Source organism: Fusarium solani (assembly GCF_023522795.1).
Source record: "Fusarium solani strain SB1 chromosome Unknown bctg00000003_1, whole genome shotgun sequence".
Taxonomy (NCBI): Eukaryota; Fungi; Ascomycota; class Sordariomycetes; order Hypocreales; family Nectriaceae; genus Fusarium; species Fusarium solani.
Window position 1 is genome coordinate 2,777,432 of NW_027072154.1, and position 17,135 is coordinate 2,794,566.

General features: G+C 54.4%; 4 protein-coding genes across 4 annotated transcripts; all 4 read left to right on the forward strand.

Annotated features, from left to right (window-relative positions):
* Positions 1 to 668: 668 nt before the first annotated feature.
* Positions 669 to 1,943, forward strand: MRS44_006434 (uncharacterized protein; the record flags this gene model as incomplete). The annotated part of the gene is made up of 3 exons (XM_065621766.1): positions 669 to 700; positions 909 to 1,665; positions 1,719 to 1,943. The coding sequence occupies 3 exons, from the start codon at positions 669 to 671 to the stop codon at positions 1,941 to 1,943; spliced, it is 1,014 nt and encodes a 337-aa protein (XP_065477838.1).
* A 2,949-nt stretch (positions 1,944 to 4,892) lies between these two features.
* On the forward strand, positions 4,893 to 7,944 carry MRS44_006435 (uncharacterized protein; the record flags this gene model as incomplete). The annotated part of the gene is made up of 5 exons (XM_065621767.1): positions 4,893 to 5,088; positions 5,152 to 6,381; positions 6,426 to 6,932; positions 7,025 to 7,809; positions 7,870 to 7,944. The coding sequence occupies 5 exons, from the start codon at positions 4,893 to 4,895 to the stop codon at positions 7,942 to 7,944; spliced, it is 2,793 nt and encodes a 930-aa protein (XP_065477839.1).
* A 1,038-nt stretch (positions 7,945 to 8,982) lies between these two features.
* MRS44_006436 (uncharacterized protein) lies at positions 8,983 to 10,361 on the forward strand (the record flags this gene model as incomplete). Its single annotated transcript, XM_046273348.1, has 3 exons — positions 8,983 to 9,449; positions 9,498 to 9,957; positions 10,020 to 10,361. The coding sequence occupies 3 exons, from the start codon at positions 8,983 to 8,985 to the stop codon at positions 10,359 to 10,361; spliced, it is 1,269 nt and encodes a 422-aa protein (XP_046139970.1).
* Positions 10,362 to 12,565: 2,204 nt separating this feature from the next.
* Positions 12,566 to 15,645, forward strand: MRS44_006437 (uncharacterized protein; the record flags this gene model as incomplete). Its single annotated transcript, XM_065621768.1, has 5 exons — positions 12,566 to 12,998; positions 13,235 to 13,325; positions 13,407 to 13,809; positions 13,865 to 15,330; positions 15,381 to 15,645. The coding sequence occupies 5 exons, from the start codon at positions 12,566 to 12,568 to the stop codon at positions 15,643 to 15,645; spliced, it is 2,658 nt and encodes an 885-aa protein (XP_065477840.1).
* Positions 15,646 to 17,135: the final 1,490 nt, after the last annotated feature.

Below are 17,135 nucleotides of genomic sequence, written 5' to 3' on the forward strand. Positions count from 1 at the left end.
GATGAGCGGATGATCTGTGGTTCGCGAGGAAGGATAGGATATCAGTCGATATGAACAGAAGGAGAGATGTAGGTATTGACGAGACGAGGAGAAAGGAAAGACGACGGTGAGGAGAGGAAGCTCGTAACTAGTAGTAAAGTAAGTGTCTGGTGTCCGTCGGTCGGTGCTAAACTCTCCCTCTCACATGGCCCCTTGCACGCCACAGGCCGCGTTTGCGGGACTACGCGGCATGGGATTGGTGTGCGCAACGAGCTGCGCCACGCTTGGCCCTTCCAGGCCCGAACGCCCCCGTTCACCCAAAAGCTTGGCATCTCAAACCGGAGCGCTTGAAAGGCCTCCCATTGTGATGCCAGCGCCAACGTGCATCTACCACGCTGACTTTTGGAGATTTGAATGCACATTTGGTTGTCCTCGATGTGTTTCAAATTTCCACCGCTTCTTACACGAGCTATTTTCAAACCAACAGACGCATGTAACAGTCTCGGCTGGGCAAGCATACGAGTTCAACCCTGCGCCACTCCCTCGAGGCGCTTGTCGCTTCGTGCCGATATTCCCGAGAATATCAGTGACGCTCTGGCTTGACAGAATGGCACGATTCCAAATCAGAAAGTGGCATACGCCTCCAAAGGTTCAACAAAAAAGACTCGGACTTGATGTATCACACTACAATGGCTGGGCAGCTTCTCAGGGGCGGAATAACGTAGGCCCTGTGGCTGGTGCACATCATGTGACTTTACTCCTTCGGAGCTGTTCTGTGGCTTGACACTTGCCCCACCACCGTTCAATCGCCGCACCACGAAAAAGTGATTAAATTCATCCATCACCGAGAAACCCCACGATCACGAACCGACGCCCCGACGAAGCTCTACGACGCATCCCGACGGCACCGCGAGAAAACGACGATATAGAAACAGTCGCCCAGATACGCTCGATTCATCATGGCTGCCGCCGTTGCGAACAAGCCCAAGTGAGTGCAGCGCAGTTCGGACTGGGGTATCGATATGCCCTCTGACTAACCCCACCATCAAACAGGCACGACTGGGCCGACGACGACGATATCGAGGAGACCTCCACCGATCTCCCTCCCCCCAGACCATCTCCAACAAGGACGGCACCAAGACCGTCATCACATTCCGCTACAATGACGACGGCGAGAAGGTCAAGACGACTCGCCGCATCCGATTCATCACCCACACCGAGACCGTAAACCCCCGCGTCGCCGACCGAAAAACCTGGCCCAAGTTTGGTCTCAGCGCAAAGGATCCCCCAGGCCCTGCCCCCGATACCACATCCGTCGGTGAGAACATCATCTTCCGACCAAGCATCAACTGGCGCAAGGATGCCAAGGACGAGACGGCCGACCCCAACGCCCAGGCCATGAAGGACAAGCTCAAGGACAAGAAGGTCAAGTGTCGTATTTGCAACGGCGAGCATTTCACTGCCAGGTGTCCGTACAAGGACACCATGGCCCCCATCGGAGAGAGCGGCGCCGCCGACGTTGCCGCTGGCATGGGCGACGACCCTGGTGCTGCCGCCGCTGGTGGGGTTGGTGCCAAGAAGGGTTCATATGTGCCTCCTGCGCTGCGTGGCACCGGAGGAGCTGGCGAGCGGATGGGATCCAAGTTTGGCGAGAGGGACGACTTTGCTACGCTGCGCGTCACCAACGTGAGTGCTACCGCCCCGAGACTCTTGCGTTGTATGCTGACTTTATACCACAGGTCTCCGAGATGGCCGAAGAGGGAGAGCTGCGCGATATGTTCGAGCGGTTCGGTCGTGTCACCCGAGTGTTCCTTGCCAAGGACCGGGAAACCGGCATGGCCAAGGGATTCGCCTTTATCAGCTTCGCAGACCGCGGCGACGCTGTCAAGGCCTGCGCAAAGATGGACGGATTTGGTTTCAAGCATCTCATTCTCCGGGTGGAGTTTGCCAAGAAGGCTCAGTAGGGATTTTAAATTCTTGTCGTCACGGGTTAGTTAGGGGGCACGGTAATGCATTGGTTGAGGGCTTCAACCTCATGATTCGACGTCTGGGTACGGTTCTGAGATGAGATGGGGACACAAAAGTGATATTGCCTGCTTCGATTGTGATTTTGGACGAGGCGAGAATGTTTGGGAGACCAGCTCGTTGAATGATTACTGTTGCATAACAAGTGCTGTGATATGCCTGTGATCAACCTGGGTTGTATCTGCCTGCTCGTGGGTCGTAGATGTCCATGTCGTTCGATTAGGCTCTGGACGACCCTGGGCAGGTAAGCAGCCATGTTCAGGCCAAGAAAGCTTAGACTCGACAAGGGCCTGGATATGATGGGGAAAGGCCTTCTGATCCCTAGGGCTTGGGGGATGGATGTTCTCTGAAGCTACTAAACTTGGTCCTGCACTGTTGAGGTGAGCTCGCCAAAGCTGGCTGCCAAACACCCACGGGGCTTCAATTCAACGAAGAAAAAAGTACCCAAGACAGAAAACAACACCTGTTTAGTAAAGCTGAAACGTCAGTTCAAATCATCTCCGTGGCCTGGAGTTTGATGGTCCCTTTGCGTGGTTCCCCCTCTTTCAGGAAAAGGGAAGTGGAATGAATTGTCACGACCGAGCCCCTTTCCTACCAAACGACTTTGTCTGGTCAGGTACTTTAAGGACGTCTTCCTCAGGAACCCTAGTAGCTTCCTAGCTCGCCACTTATTACTTCGTACATACCGAGGTAGTTCAAAGACCGAATCAAGACCCGATGGCGAAATCAGAGAAGCCCAACAGAGTCACTAATCGTCTTTGATTCCCAATCGAAATTGCGGTGTCCTCTTAGTAGGAATAACGCACACTAAACCTGAGTACCGGGAGCTGTGATTGACGTGTGGTATGCAAAAGGCTCGATGCATTACCGAGGCCTTTCATCATGGCATTCTATTCTTCCAACTGGACGATTCGTAAAGCAGGGCACTGCAGACTTTAACCGTGCCAATAGGGCTCCCTGAGAGTCGGCCCGTGACTCGACCCAAAGATAGGAATTATTTAGCGATTTCCCAGACTTGAGAATTATGTGAGTCGTTAAGAGCTCGTAATTTCAGGGGACTACCGCGAGCTGGTATCCTTGCCCACCAGCAGATGTCTCGACTCCGAGACGGGTGGAATGACAACGAAGGAGAAAGAGATAGCAATTAAAAGACGAAAACAGACCAGGGACCAATGAGCTTCAGCTTCCCAACAACTCGTGAACCGCTTATTCTAAGATGAAAACTGGCTCAATAGCGGGGACGAGACACTGCGGGATAAATGTCTCTCTCGCCTCCAGCAGTCGGGTCAACGGGATCCCTTCGGAATTCATTCGAGGCGGATTAGAAAAGGCCACTGTAAGATTAGCCATTGGCGTATTTCGCTCTCAACATAATCGACTAGCTCGTGAAAGCAAGGGTCGCAGGTCGAGACCCTTGAAGGCTTGATGACTAGGGCTTGGGGTGATAGACGATCGCGAGAGAGTCGCTTCCGGATCCAGCTCAGGGTCTCGTGCTCACGGCCTTGGGAGGTCTTGAGAAACGGACAAGCGAGTCTGGGCTGAAATTGAGACTTTGATGGCAGCAACTTTGCAAACGTATCGAGTCACAATGACCTCAATGTTGACTTTGAATCTCAGCCCGCAACAGGGCGAAGCATTGATCTGAGATGCCTCTTTCCTCTCTGTTGCTCAGATTCACATGTGATTGTACCCCACGGGTCTCGTTTAAATGAGGGTCCATTTCGTGCGCTGGCCTTCAAGGATCAGTGAGACGTGAAAGAAGCCACTGGGCCTCTTCCATGGTCGAAGCTCACAGGAGTCGCATCCGAGCCCCCACCGCCGACTGGTGGGGTAGCTCCCGCGGTACCTATCGGGAGGCGTCCTCAATCACGGCGCCGGGCGCCGGCTGCAGTCCGTCTCTGCAGCGGCAGGGCAGGTTCCGGGTAGAATCGGCGTCGAGGAGCTGTCGTCGGCCGGGTCATGTGAGGCCGTAGACATCAGGAGATGTTCCGTAGAGCAATGGTTCGAGCAGGGAACTCACCCGATGGAGGCTCTGTTCCCAAGTTACGGACCGAACAGGGAGGGCACGCGACTGAGGCGCCGAGAGGTGGAGAAGTTGATGGAAGTCCAAAGTCTTTCTTTGAGCGGTGTTTGGAGCCATTCCTAGCCCCACGCATTGAGTAAGGCTGGCGGGCTCCACGGTGTCACAGTGGGCTTAGCGGCTCCTGCTCCCTTGCAGCGCTCGCTCAGTGGCCCCCGGGCGGGCCCCGTTGAACGGTTGCAGCAGGAGCAGCTGCAGCCGGGAGGGAAACTACTCCCCGCCTGTACTGGAGGTGGCATGTGTTACACGGTGGGCAAGTCTGTCTGCTCTTTGCCTCCGTCAAGTTCTACCACACCCTCTTTCATCCTTATTCGCATCCAATCCCACAGACCAAACAGATCAGCGACTAACCACAAGCCCAGACGAACCTTCAAAGTCGCGCCATTGGTGGCTTCTTGCACGTTCTCCTGCAAGTGGTCCGGGGAATAAATCGAGGCACAGCGCGGCTCCCCTGCTAAATCCCTCCTCTCCCTCCACCCACGACGCATCAGCTAGCCCCAGCTTCCAGCAGCTCAAGCTCCAGACCCTGTCCTGAGGTGCCCTGTCGTGTCCCGTTCGGAGCAGACAGAGCAGAGCTCAACCAACTGGCCCCGTGCTCTTTCAGCGGAGCCCTGACGTCGTTTCGAGCGCACGAGGGGCCTCCCCAACAGTTGTCCGTTTCTAGGTTCCGTCCCGTCCTCACTCGCCATTTCTACTTTCTAAACCATTTCTTTCTCTTTTCCCTTCGTCCTCAAGGGCGTCCAATTCATCAACACACGTCTTGTCAATTCAACATTGCTCTTCTGCTGAGCATCAAGCAACCTCAGTCATGAGTACTGCCGCCGATCTGCCCTCCACCGGCCCTGGGCTTCGGCTTCGGCAGCCTGGGGTCGAGTCGTTGGCCGATCAAGACAAGCTCCCCTCACAACCAGGGCACAGTCGCGAGTCGTCAGATGCCAATGCCGATGCCAATGTGTCATCCGACAAGGCAAGCAAGACGTATGGACGAACCCCGGACGGCACAGGTACGCTTTGATCGTGGCAGAAGATGGTTTGTCGCGTTGGCTGACTTTCACATGTCAAAACAGTCTTCATTGTCCCCACCACTCATGACATGGTTTCTCAACTTCTTGATCCTCGACAACCAAAGAACTTTTCTGATGCAATTGTCTTGACTATCCTTGGTCTTCACATCTTGGCTGCCTATTTCCTTCCCTCTGCCTGGAAGCGCATTGTCTTTGCCTTTGTCTTTCTCTTCTGGCGAGCCTCCTACAACATCGGAATTGGCGTTCTCCTTCAGATTCAGTCAAACCATCGCCGTCTCGTCACTTGGGCTCGTCGCTGGAAGCTCTTTGAGAACCCGGCCACCGGCAAGAACCCCCGACCATGGCTCTACAACCTGCTCAAGAACGAGCTCGAGACAAAGATTGAGGAAGATTACGAGTTCGAAAAGGCCCCCATTGAGTACAACACATGGCTGGTCTTCCGGAGGGTAGTTGACTTGATCCTCATGTGTGATTTCGTGTCCTACTGCCTCTTTGCAATCGTCTGTGGTCACAGCCCCGAGGGTGAGAACCCCCTGATTGGCATCTCTCGATGGGCCATTGGCATCTCTCTCATCGGCTTCAACCTATGGGTCAAGCTGGACGCTCACCGCGTCGTCAAGGATTTTGCCTGGTACTGGGGAGATTTCTTCTACCTCATCGACCAGGACTTGACCTTTGACGGTGTCTTTGAGATGGCTCCCCACCCCATGTACTCGATCGGCTACGCGGGTTACTATGGCATCTCCATGATGGCCGCCAGCTACGAGGTGCTCTTCATCTCCATCCTCGCTCATTTGGCCCAGTTCGCCTTCCTCGTGATTGTTGAGAACCCTCACATTGAGAAGACCTACAACCCCCCGCCCCCTCGCAAGCGAACTGCCTCTGAGAGCCAAGGTGATGTTGTGCCCGCCGATATCAAGTCGCTTGAGGGCGCATTCGATGAGCAGACTCTTGCCCCTACGCACAAGGAATCGCCCGCTCCGGTCCACAACCTCGTTGGCTTGAACAACATTGACCTGTTCCGAGTCCCTGACTTTACCGTCATTGTTCTGCCATCTTATGTAGCTGTCCTCACCTTTGTGACGCCCTCAACTCCCGTCTGGCAAGCCATTTTTGTCCTCCACGCACTGGCGTGGCGCGTTTGGTATCATCTCGGCCTCGGCCTCATCCTGGATAAGCAGTCAAAGACCAAGATGTGGACGCGTCACTTCCTCAAGTTCGGCGAGAGTGCTGGCGAGGCATGGCGTCAGTGGAAGGGCCTTCACCACATCAGTATGATCATGTGCAACACCGCCTTCATTGCTGCGTGCTGGAAGATGTACTCCCCCCTGAGGACTGGGCCTACGGCTTGGTGATGCTCAAGCACGTTCTCGGTGCCGGACTGGTGGCCCTCCAGTTGTGGACTGCCTTTAGCGTCTATGACTCCCTTGGCGAGTTCGGATGGTTCTGCGGTGACTTCTTCTTTGACCAGCAGGCTAAGCTGACCTACAAGTCCATCTACCGATTCCTCAACAACCCTGACCGATTCTTTGGAACTGCTGGTGTCTGGGGCGCTGCGCTCATCACCTGGAGTCGATCCATCTTCCTCATGGCCCTGGTGACCCAGATCCTGACCGTCTTCTACATCTCGTATATCGAGCGACCGCACATGCAAAAGATCTACGGCCGGAGCCTTCGCAGAGAGGCAGGACTTACCAAGTTCATCAAGCGCTCGCTTCCCCCACCCGTCAAGGGATGGCAGGAGAGCGTCGACAAGGTGCTGGACGATACCACTCAATTTGTCGAAGACTTCCTCGATACTGCTCGACCCAAGTTTGCGGCTGGTGTCAAGACTATTGTCAGGGACACTTCGGCGCTGTTCAACATGGCCCCCCCGCCCGACTCACCATCACGCGAATCGCTCCCGACCTGCAAGGCCACGACCCCAAGCTGTACTCCCTCTCAGTGCAGGGTACGCCCTCGATGAGTGCCTCTATTGACGAGAAGTTCACTGGAAAGGAGAGTTTGACTGGCAGATTCCCTAAGCAAGTCAAGACCATGAGCTACGAGTACGGCGCGCCTCTTCGAGTCAAGTGGAGGGCACCCGCGGGCCACAGCAAGAAGGACTGGATTGGCCTTTACATGGTCACGGACAACCGTTCTAGGGAAACGACCGAGGTGCCATCTTTGGGACGCTGGGCACCTACAAATGCTGGCGTTTATGACTCGTTGACAGCCGATGTTAGCATTGCTGTGGAAGAGCATCCTGTTTCAACAACCGAGGCGACCGAGATCGACATGGTGGAAGGCGAGGTTGAATTCCGAGGAGACAAGCTGTGGTGGACACAAGGTGTTTTCGAATTCCGATACCACCATGATGGACACCACACTGCTCTCAGCATTTCCGAGCCCTTTGAGATCCGTATCAGCAAATTTGACGAGGAGGACGTTGACGTTGGTGCTAAGGGACTGTACGAGCAAGCAGTCGAGTCAGCTCTTCTGCCAGTCGTTCAGAACTGCTTGGACCGCGATCCTGATATTGCGCCTAACCAGCCTGAGGAACCATTTGGTGGCCACGTTGAGCGAGACACCAAGTACGCCAAGAGAATTGTGTATGCGATCCGAGAAATGTTTGGCATCGAGTTTGCACCATCTGTCGTGGCTGCGGACGGAAGTGTGAGGAAACTTGCATGGAGAGTCTGCAACGCAAAGGAAGTTTTGGTACGTGCAAGAAATATTGATTCGATTGATTGTAACTTGATACTAACTGACTCCGTCTAGGCACCTTATAGCATGTCCCGCTCAAGAGGAACCACTACGCCTGCAATTCAAGATTTCCCTGCCGAGAAGGCCTGAGTTTGGGAGTGAGAGGAAGTGATGATTGGAGCGTTAAGAGTCTAGGAATGTGTTGTGTTGAAAAGGGGTGATGGCGGGGTGAGTTCAAGATCCATATGATACCAGGAGAATGTGATAAAAGACGAGGAAAAAGGGGAGTAAATACGGGCTTGGACATTTTTCCAGCTATAGGAGTTGATACAAAAAGACAATAACATCTGGTGTTTATGACCATTTCTTTTGAGGAAGTTGTTGGGTGTTGAAGATGGTGGGCTGATGAAATACGCTTCATGATTCGTGGAATGATGTGAGACTGGAAGCGGCCGTGTCATGGTGTGGCTCTGTTGCTGCTGCTGATGGATGTAAGGCACGGTCCTCGACCGTTGAACCCACCCACCGGGATATGGTTAATCAAGAATGGAAATGGATGCATGTGAAACGGGCACATGATACATACGTACGAACGGTGACCCGTTAAAACGTGGAATGGATGGATCTCAGATGTTGGGTGCCACTGCATCCATGGGCATGGCATGGCATGGCATCGACCTGAGGGAGGCTTTTGCTGTGGCTGTTGAAGCTGTCACCAGCCCCTGTCTGTCCCTGTCTGTCTCACAGGGCAGGGCAGGGCATCCACTGAAAAGAAGGGTTGAACAATCCTCCCCAGCTTCAACCGACTTGACTCTTCCATGGACACTCACACTCACTCTCATTTCCTTTTATTCCCTTAACCCGCAATCGCTTCCTTCATCACCCGCTCCCCCTCTCCACCTGCTCCGCATCAACTCCATCCCATCCCCCTGCAGCAACGTCGTCGGCTAAAAGAACCCCCTGTCCAGCCCATTCGGGCAATGCTTGCTCGAATCTTAGCGCCGGATAGCTAGCGTGAGGTCGGGTTGCTTTGCTTTGTCGTTGACCATCGTCGTCAACTCTCAAGAGTCCGATCTGATTATCGACTTGCCGCTTTAATACGCTGCCGAGAGCCGGAATCACACAATGGGGTTGCTTCACAGGCGGGCTTCCTCGTTAGGGAATCCCTTTCGGAACAACAGCACCGCGATGCTGGTCTCGACCCTGTTCTTCGTGGTGCCAGTATTTCTGCTGCTGCTTCACTGCGCGTACCACACACTTAACCGCGGGTATGCGCCTTGGGGCATGACCCACGGCTATTTGCAAGACCATGTGCTCTCGGAATCTTTCCTCTATGTGGCCTCCTACAGCGGGGTTGTCACTACGCTTAACATCACGGGCGTCAGACAGCAAGGGGGCGTTGTCGTTGTTCTTCCACCTGTGTCGACAACCGAGGGATGTGCTGGGAGTCCGTCGTGGCTTGCACTAGCTGACCGGGACTCGCTTCTTTACTGCCTTGACGAGGGGTTGAAGGATGGCAAGAATGGCTCGCTCGTGTCCTTTAGGACAAACCGGGATGGGTCCTTGACGCCGTTAGACAAGGTGTCCACAGTCTTTGGGCCTGTCAGCGCTTCGTTGTACGGTGACAGAGGCCACAGCCTTGTGGTGGCTCATTAGTATGTTACCCCTTTGTGATGAGGTCCAGAAGCTAACAGAGCATCCAGCGGTGGCTCAGCCCTTTCCACTTGGGACATTCGGGATCCAGCCAAGATATCTCCCATTCAAGTTCAAGAGTTTGAACTTGCTAAGCCTGGCCCGGACCCCTCCCGGCAGGAGGCACCGCATCCTCATGCCGCGGTTGTTGACCCCAGTGGTCGATTCGTCCTGGTGCCAGATCTAGGCGCTGACCTCATCCGCGTATATCTTGTCGATCACGCGGGCCCTGGCTTGATAGAGCTTGGGCCTCTGGCCGTTGCTGCTGGCAGCGGGCCTCGACACATCGCCTTTGCTGTCAAGCACAAGACGTTCATGTATGTTGTTACCGAGTTGGGCAACACAATCGTCGGTTATGAGGTGGCGTACGGCCAAGACTCCATCGCTTTTGAGGAAATCTGGAAGAGTGGCGTCCACGGCAAGGACAAGGATGCGCCAGAGGGTGCAGCGGCTTCTGAAGTTGTCGTCTCTGTAAGTGCCGACCTCTTGGGTTCTGAAGGATGGTTCAACGTCAGCTAACATTCTTCACACAGCCTGACATGAGATTTCTTATCCTCTCTTCTCGGAACGAGAACACTCTCAAGGTACCCAACTTTGATCCCGGCAACACCACGAGTATCGTCTCGGACCCACTCGTCAACTTCGAGATAGATGCTGAGACGGGACACCTCAACCTACGTCAGGAGGTGCCTTGCGGAGGAGGTTTTCCTCGTCAGTTCACCATCAACAAGGCCGGAACCTTGGTTGCGGTGGCACTTCAGAGTGATGGCCGAGTTGTCGTCATGGAGAGAGATGTCAAAACAGGCTTGCTGGGCAAGTTTGTTGCGTATGCCGAAGTGGAAGGCGGAGTCACAGCTGTCGTGTTTAATGAGTGATCAGGCCATATTTCAAACAAAGTCAGCATTGATCGTCCCCCTTACGAGCAGTTCCGGTCCTCTTCCGTGATGCACCTTGTCTCTGTTGGGCGTGAGGGCATACATGAGAGTCATGTAGCTGTCAGACGGCGCCGCCCACATTCCGAGATGTGCGTCCTGTTAGAGTCGTTCAAGCATCAGCCGCATCCGCATTCGATCAGACGTCAATGCGTAGAACATCGCGTCCGGGTCGACGGCTTCCGAGTCCGATGAAGGATGAAGCCGAGCAAGTTGGGTTGCAGTGCCAGGGGCAGGTCGCCTTGCTCCGCTGCCATGTCCCCAGGTGATCGACCATCTCGGAGCTGTGGCGATCGTGCTATCTGCAGTTTCTGATGCAGGGGGAACGCCCTGAAGCATGTTATAGCATCAGTGCATTAATGTTTCTTCCTTGCAGATACTTACGAGTGGGATGAACTTGTTTCAAGGCAGCACACGGGGCTCTCGGAGCCGAGTACAGAAGCCTTCTACGGATCCATGCAAGACCCTTATTTTACTTCTATTACAGAACCGACTCGGAAGTTGTCAAGTTCCGACAACCCGACCAGGTTCTAGTCGTCGTTTTCAATAGTTCAACTCGTGGCTGGCAAGCCTTGTGAAGCAACGGTTGGGGTGCATAGGACCCCGCCGAAGAAAGTGTAGCGATGATGCATGGCTGAGGTTTTCCGTGTGATGAGACGACAGCAGCTGCATGAGAGCAGGTTCGCAAAGACTCCTAAAGTTGTTGCGGTGAGCGCCGTGGCTGAGACCGTCGCTATCTTCAACATCGAGCGGCTGCTCAAAGGTTGTCAACCCAGGTCAGGCTCCTTGAAGTCGCATTAGGCGTGAGCGTCAGCCCGCGTGTCGGTACTTGCACTGAGCGAAATGATCTGGGAGGCGTCAGTCAGACAACCTTGGCCAACCTTTTCCTCTGTTGGAGACAACGTGCCACACCCCAAGCTTCCCCGCAGGTTTGACAAGCATTCCGAACTGGACCAGCATCATTTTCAGCGCCCCCAGACCGGGAGGGGGTGCACTGGGCCCCCAGGTCGGCTACAGGCTGAGGATCGGATTGGGTAGGATTACCAGGCTCTACCGAAGTTGCCCTCCTATTCGGGCCGTTCGTATGCTGCCATCGTGAGGGCGACTCGCAGGACAGTGCGTTCAAATGCTGACCGGCGCCCATTGACGACCTATATTGCCCCAGCGTATTGCCTCGAGAAGAGGCTGTTGGCTCCATCGCAGCTTCATCAGCCTTCCCGTCTTTCCGGAGATTCTTGAAGATCTCTGAGAGTCAAAGGACGAGACATGATCCGAGGTATCGTGATGGGTGGAGAGGTTTTTGGTCCCATGGCTCCCGAGCGACAGGGCACGGCTACTATCCGAGGCGATCATCAAGTACCCGAAGCAGCAAGGCTCGATTGACCACCAGGTCTAGACCGAAGCATCTCCATCTCGTCTGGTCAAGCTCTGCCGGACAAGGTACAGATGTTGCGAGACCGAGACACCTAGGGGAGCTCACAACTGAGTAGCCTTGCGGTTTTAGCAGCCAGTTGCCTCTAGCAACTGAGTTGTATAATGAAAAGATTTAGATGAAAAGAAATTGGACAAAACCAAACAGTTCCAGGATGTGAAATGACGCAAGTTGGATGGATGGGACGGAGGAGAGCAGGTAAAGGAAGGTATGGCACCGTATACACTTGAGAGCGCACTGGGCTACAGCGCGCTAGCAGCAGCAACATGTCGCGCATACAGCTGCACCCCAGGTGGATCTGGTCCATGTAAATACAGTGCGGATGTCTCACAGCGCACATGTTTGGGTTCAGATTACAACTCGAGCCTTTCTTCATGCACGCTCTTTGACCTCACAACCTGGAACTCAAGCGTCCAAGATTGTGACAAGTCTCAGGAATATCCCGAGAAAAAATGGAACGACGAGACTTTCAACGACCCTTCTCGCATGGCCAACTTCTCCACACACAACAACCAGCTGTGATATGACCGACCCACCAATCCGTCCTTGAGGCGACCCTCCCTCATCAAAAGATTGTCCCCTACCTGGCTGCTTCAACGGGAACAACTGGCTCGGGCTGCCTCGTGCGGGTGATGACAAGCCTGGGCAAGGGGCAAGCGTCAAGCGGCCGATTCTAACTTAGCTTCTGGGGGATGGATCGGGCCAGTGCTCCAGAATGGCCAACGGAGTCTCGCGAAGCCGGCGAAACGAGAGGGCTTCCCCAGATTGGATCACCCGAGCTGTCACGATCAAGTCAAGACGAGACGGAACGAGACGAGACGAGACGACGGCATACACCACCACCACCACCATTGCCCAGAGCTGCGCCCAACACAATCGAGTCCAGCCTGTTCAGTCTTGCCCTCGGTTGTCATGCCATGCCCTGCCTTGCCCTGCCTCGCGGGCTCTCCATGCTCCGTGGTCTTGGGACTCTGGGGGCCTGGCAGCCGTTGACTCGTCTAATTGGATCCCTCAAACACCCGCTGTGGTAGGCCAGCAAGCGGTCCATTTCTCCAGAAGTTCCCAAATCGTTAAATCTCCTCCGCCGATTCTCCACCACCCTCTTCCACCGCCGGCCGCACCAGGGTCCGGGGTCGTCAAGTACAGTGGTAACAGAGTCCTCTCAGACCCTTGTCCTTGCCGCTCCCCCATACATAACCATAGCTCCTCCATTTCGGTCCTCGGACGGAACGCCTCTTGCGACGTCAAATATTTGAACATCGCAATGCCCTCATTGTAACGGTGACGCCTGGCATACAAACACCTCGCTCCCAGGCTTGTCGCCTTTCTTGGAAGATACCACTAGTCGCCCGCTGTCAGCTTTGGCCTTGACTCTGCTCTGGAGCTTTCATCCCATCGCCTGATCCTCGTCTTACCGACCACCTCTCCTTTGCCTTGGCCCGAAATGTCGCCTCGCTGACAAACTCTCTGGGATTGTGCGCGCCTTCAGCTCTCTTCCCCCTCGGGACCGACCCAGCATCGACCTCATCCATTGCCGCACTCTGAACCAGAGGCAGCTACCCCATCTCGCCCTATTCGCATTACCACGTCATGTCTCCATCTTCGACAGGCGAATCTCCTCACTCAGCCTCCATGACTGCTGCGGCCAGGCCGTTTGCCGTCCCTTCACGCGACAGCTTCTCGCTAGAAATCCCGGCGGCTTCACTCACGGCCATATCCAACGAGATTGGAATAAAATCCCCTGTTAATTTCAAGAACCAGCGCACAGCTAGTTTCAGTAGAGACACCATGTTGAGCTCGGCGCAAAACCCCCGTCATCTCTCCCAGTCATCTGAGAACAGAACCGATACCATGACCAACGGCACACAGAAACTCCCGAGTGATGAAGGCTCGAACCCGCTCAAGAGGAGGAATACCGAAACAGGTGTCGACTATCCCCGGCGCAGGGCCACCATCGCTGTGCGTTGCGACATGAACCCGCTGTTGCTCATTCCGCATGCTTACCATTCTCTAGTGCGAGGTTTGCCGCTCGAGAAAATCCCGCTGTGACGGGACTAAACCCAAATGCAAACTATGTACCGAGCTTGGTGCTGAATGCATCTATCGAGAGCCGGGTATCAAACTGGATGCCGGCGACAAGCTGATCCTCGAGCGGTTAAATCGTATCGAAAGCCTGTTGCAGATGAGTATGGTGAGCACATCGCCAAACGGCCTCAACCTGACCCAAGACTCGCCTGGTATGAGCAATGGCACGGGTCTTAGTGGCGACAACCTTGTTATGGCCGTCAACCCCACCAACTTTGTCTCTATTCCCAACGGTGGATTTGGCACTTGGTCCGCTCAGCCGATTGGAACGAACATCTCTACCATGCCCAAGGTTCACACCAACGCTGCCATGCATTTGTTGCAATGGCCTCTCATCAGAGATTTGGTCTCTCGGCCGTATGATCCGCAAATCCTCCTCCAGTTGGAAATGGCCCGAGAGCCGCTCCATTCTCTGACGAAAACTCCTTGCGTGGATCTCTCGAATACCCAGGCGTATATCGAGGCTTACTTCGAGAGGGTCAACGTCTGGTACGCCTGCGTCAACCCGTATACCTGGAGAAGCCAGTACCGCACCGCCCTTTCCAACGGTTTCAGAGAAGGACCAGAGAGCTGCGTGGTACTTCTTGTTTTGGCACTTGGCCAAGCAAGTCTACATGGAAGCATATCTAGAATCGTCCCTCAAGAGGATCCACCTGGTTTGCAATACTTCACGGCGGCCTGGTCACTTCTTCCGGGTATGATGACCGCGAACAGCGTTGTTGCAGCTCAATGTCACCTGCTTGCTGCTGCATATCACTTTTATCTCGTCCGGCCTATGGAAGCATGGAACCTTCTCTGCACTACCAGCACGAAACTCCAGCTCCTCCTCATGGCACCGAGCCGCATCCCGAGCCATCAAAAAGAACTTGTGGAGCGAATTTACTGGAACGCTCTCCTGTTCGAGAGTGACCTGCTCGCAGAGCTCGACCTACCTCACTCAGGCGTGGTACAATTTGAAGAAAACGTTGGCCTCCCGTGTGGATTCGAAGGTGAAGAGTCGGAGCAGGCCGTTGGGCGTGATGAGCTTTGGTACTTCCTTGCTGAGATTGCTCTGCGTCGACTCCTAAACAGGGTGAGCCAACTCATCTATTCGAAAGATTCGATCGCATCAACAACAAGTTTGGAGCCAGTTGTCGGGGAACTCGACTACCAGCTAACGCAGTGGTACGAAAGCCTACCATTACCATTGCAGTTTCCCTTCACACGAACCGTCCTTCAAGACCCTATCCAAACGGTGCTTCGACTTCGGTTCTTCGCCTGCCGCACAATAATCTACCGGCCATACATCTTGGCAGTATTGGACAATGAGCAGGCAGTTTTAGACCCTGCTGTGCGGGAGAACTGTCACAAATGTCTCGAGGCTTCCATCCGCCAGTTGGAACACATCCACGAACAGTACGTATCTTGAGCCCCTGTTTTTACTTTGCGATTAACGTTCGATATAGTCATGCTGGGCACATGCCATATATCTGGCAGGGGGCACTATCCATGGTCTCTCAAACTCTACTCATCATGGGCGCCAGCATGTCACCGTCCTTGCTTGGCATCTTGCTAACATTGGTGCCCCATCGAGAAGCTCTGGATCAAATCATCAACGAGGTAGTCCTGGAGGTTGAACGATACGCAACCCTGGCTCCAAGTCTAAGCCTAGCCGCCGAGATCATCAAGGAGGCTGAGGTGAGAAGGCGAGCGTTTCTGGGAACCCCCTAGTCAGGCGGGAGTTCCTAGTCTCGCAGGCAGTGCAAGCGCGTAACCAAGTGGTTTGCTTGGCGGTCCAGGACCAACTCACGGCCGGTTCGTGAGACCCCGCAGACCTGGGGTGCTTGCTCAACTCAGCCCTCGTCCACGGGGTTAATACGCGTGCTTCATTGCACGAGGGCGGCCTCTTTCGATACGATTTCGTGCAAACGACAAAGGCACTGCCTTCTTTCGCTTCGAGTTGGAGGATTACGTGGCTGCGACATGTCATTGCAACAAGCTTCTAGGCGGTGTCCCACAGGCTTATCGGCCCTGATCTCGAAGCCCCGAAAGTTCTCCGGGCGCAGCCCCTCGAACTGGGTGGCATTCTTGGGGATCATCCGGGGTGCATGCGTCTGGGTTAACTCAGTACCTGCGGAAGCGGCGGGGAAATGGGAATCGTTGGTTGGCTAGAAGGGTTCCCTAATACGGCTTTCCGGACCGGACACCCGAGACTGTCAACACCACGACGATATTTGTCTTCAAATGGAAGTTCTTAGTTGCATTATTTCCAGGGGTCTTGGTTATGGGTGGGCAAATTAGCAGGAAAGCAGGGCAGGTGCCAAACCTCGGTGTGTGTGGGAGGTTGGATGATGGAGTAAAGGTATCTCGGGTGGATTTCATGTCTGTTTGCAAGTTGATGATGACGTCTTGGATGATTGCATCAATACCCATTTGATTGTTTCCCGCCTACGATTAGCATCAGCATATACAATCAAAGGCCCTGGAAAGGCCTATATTTGTGGCAACGAGCGTCCACTCTGGCAGATGTACGTCTATCCAGTCTTCCAATGAGTTGGTTAGAGATGAAACAACGTTTCGAATGGGAGTGGAATCTCGGCTACCATTAAGGGGAGCATGGTCATTTCCAGTCGTATAATCAACAAATGAGAGCTGATAGGAATCAGTCTGGGGCCCCAGATGCCGGAGACTCGAGTAAGCCCAGGGGTGACTGATTAGTCTTCCTCTGTAGATAGGCTCAGGAAACGTGATCTCGGGTACAGGCGGGCGAGTGCGGGGAGGGTCGGGATGAGACCGAGTTCCTGCAGACAATGAAGCGGCGCCGCCCGGGATCAGCAGTGTCGGTGACATACTTTGTACCCGTCAACAATCCGGGGTGCCGGGCGCTGGCCGGACCGGGCCGAGGAGGGTGGCCCCACCCAGGATTTCCCGGCCTCATGGGGACGGCCGATGCCTGATCCCCACGTCCGGCGGGCTCCCGTTCCCTACTACGTAGTATGAAGATCCCAGGGGATTGTTTCATAATAAGGCAGACACGGACCCCATAAGGCATCCATCAATTGGGACGTGTTTTGACTGTGCTAATGGTTGCTTATTGCTGCCAGATATCAGAGGTGGTGTCGGCACTTGTCTGTCATCCATGCCCGAGCTATGTTCTGCATAATGTGCACGACAGAGATGGATGACGATACATGTCAGACATGAGGCCTTGAATTCGACCT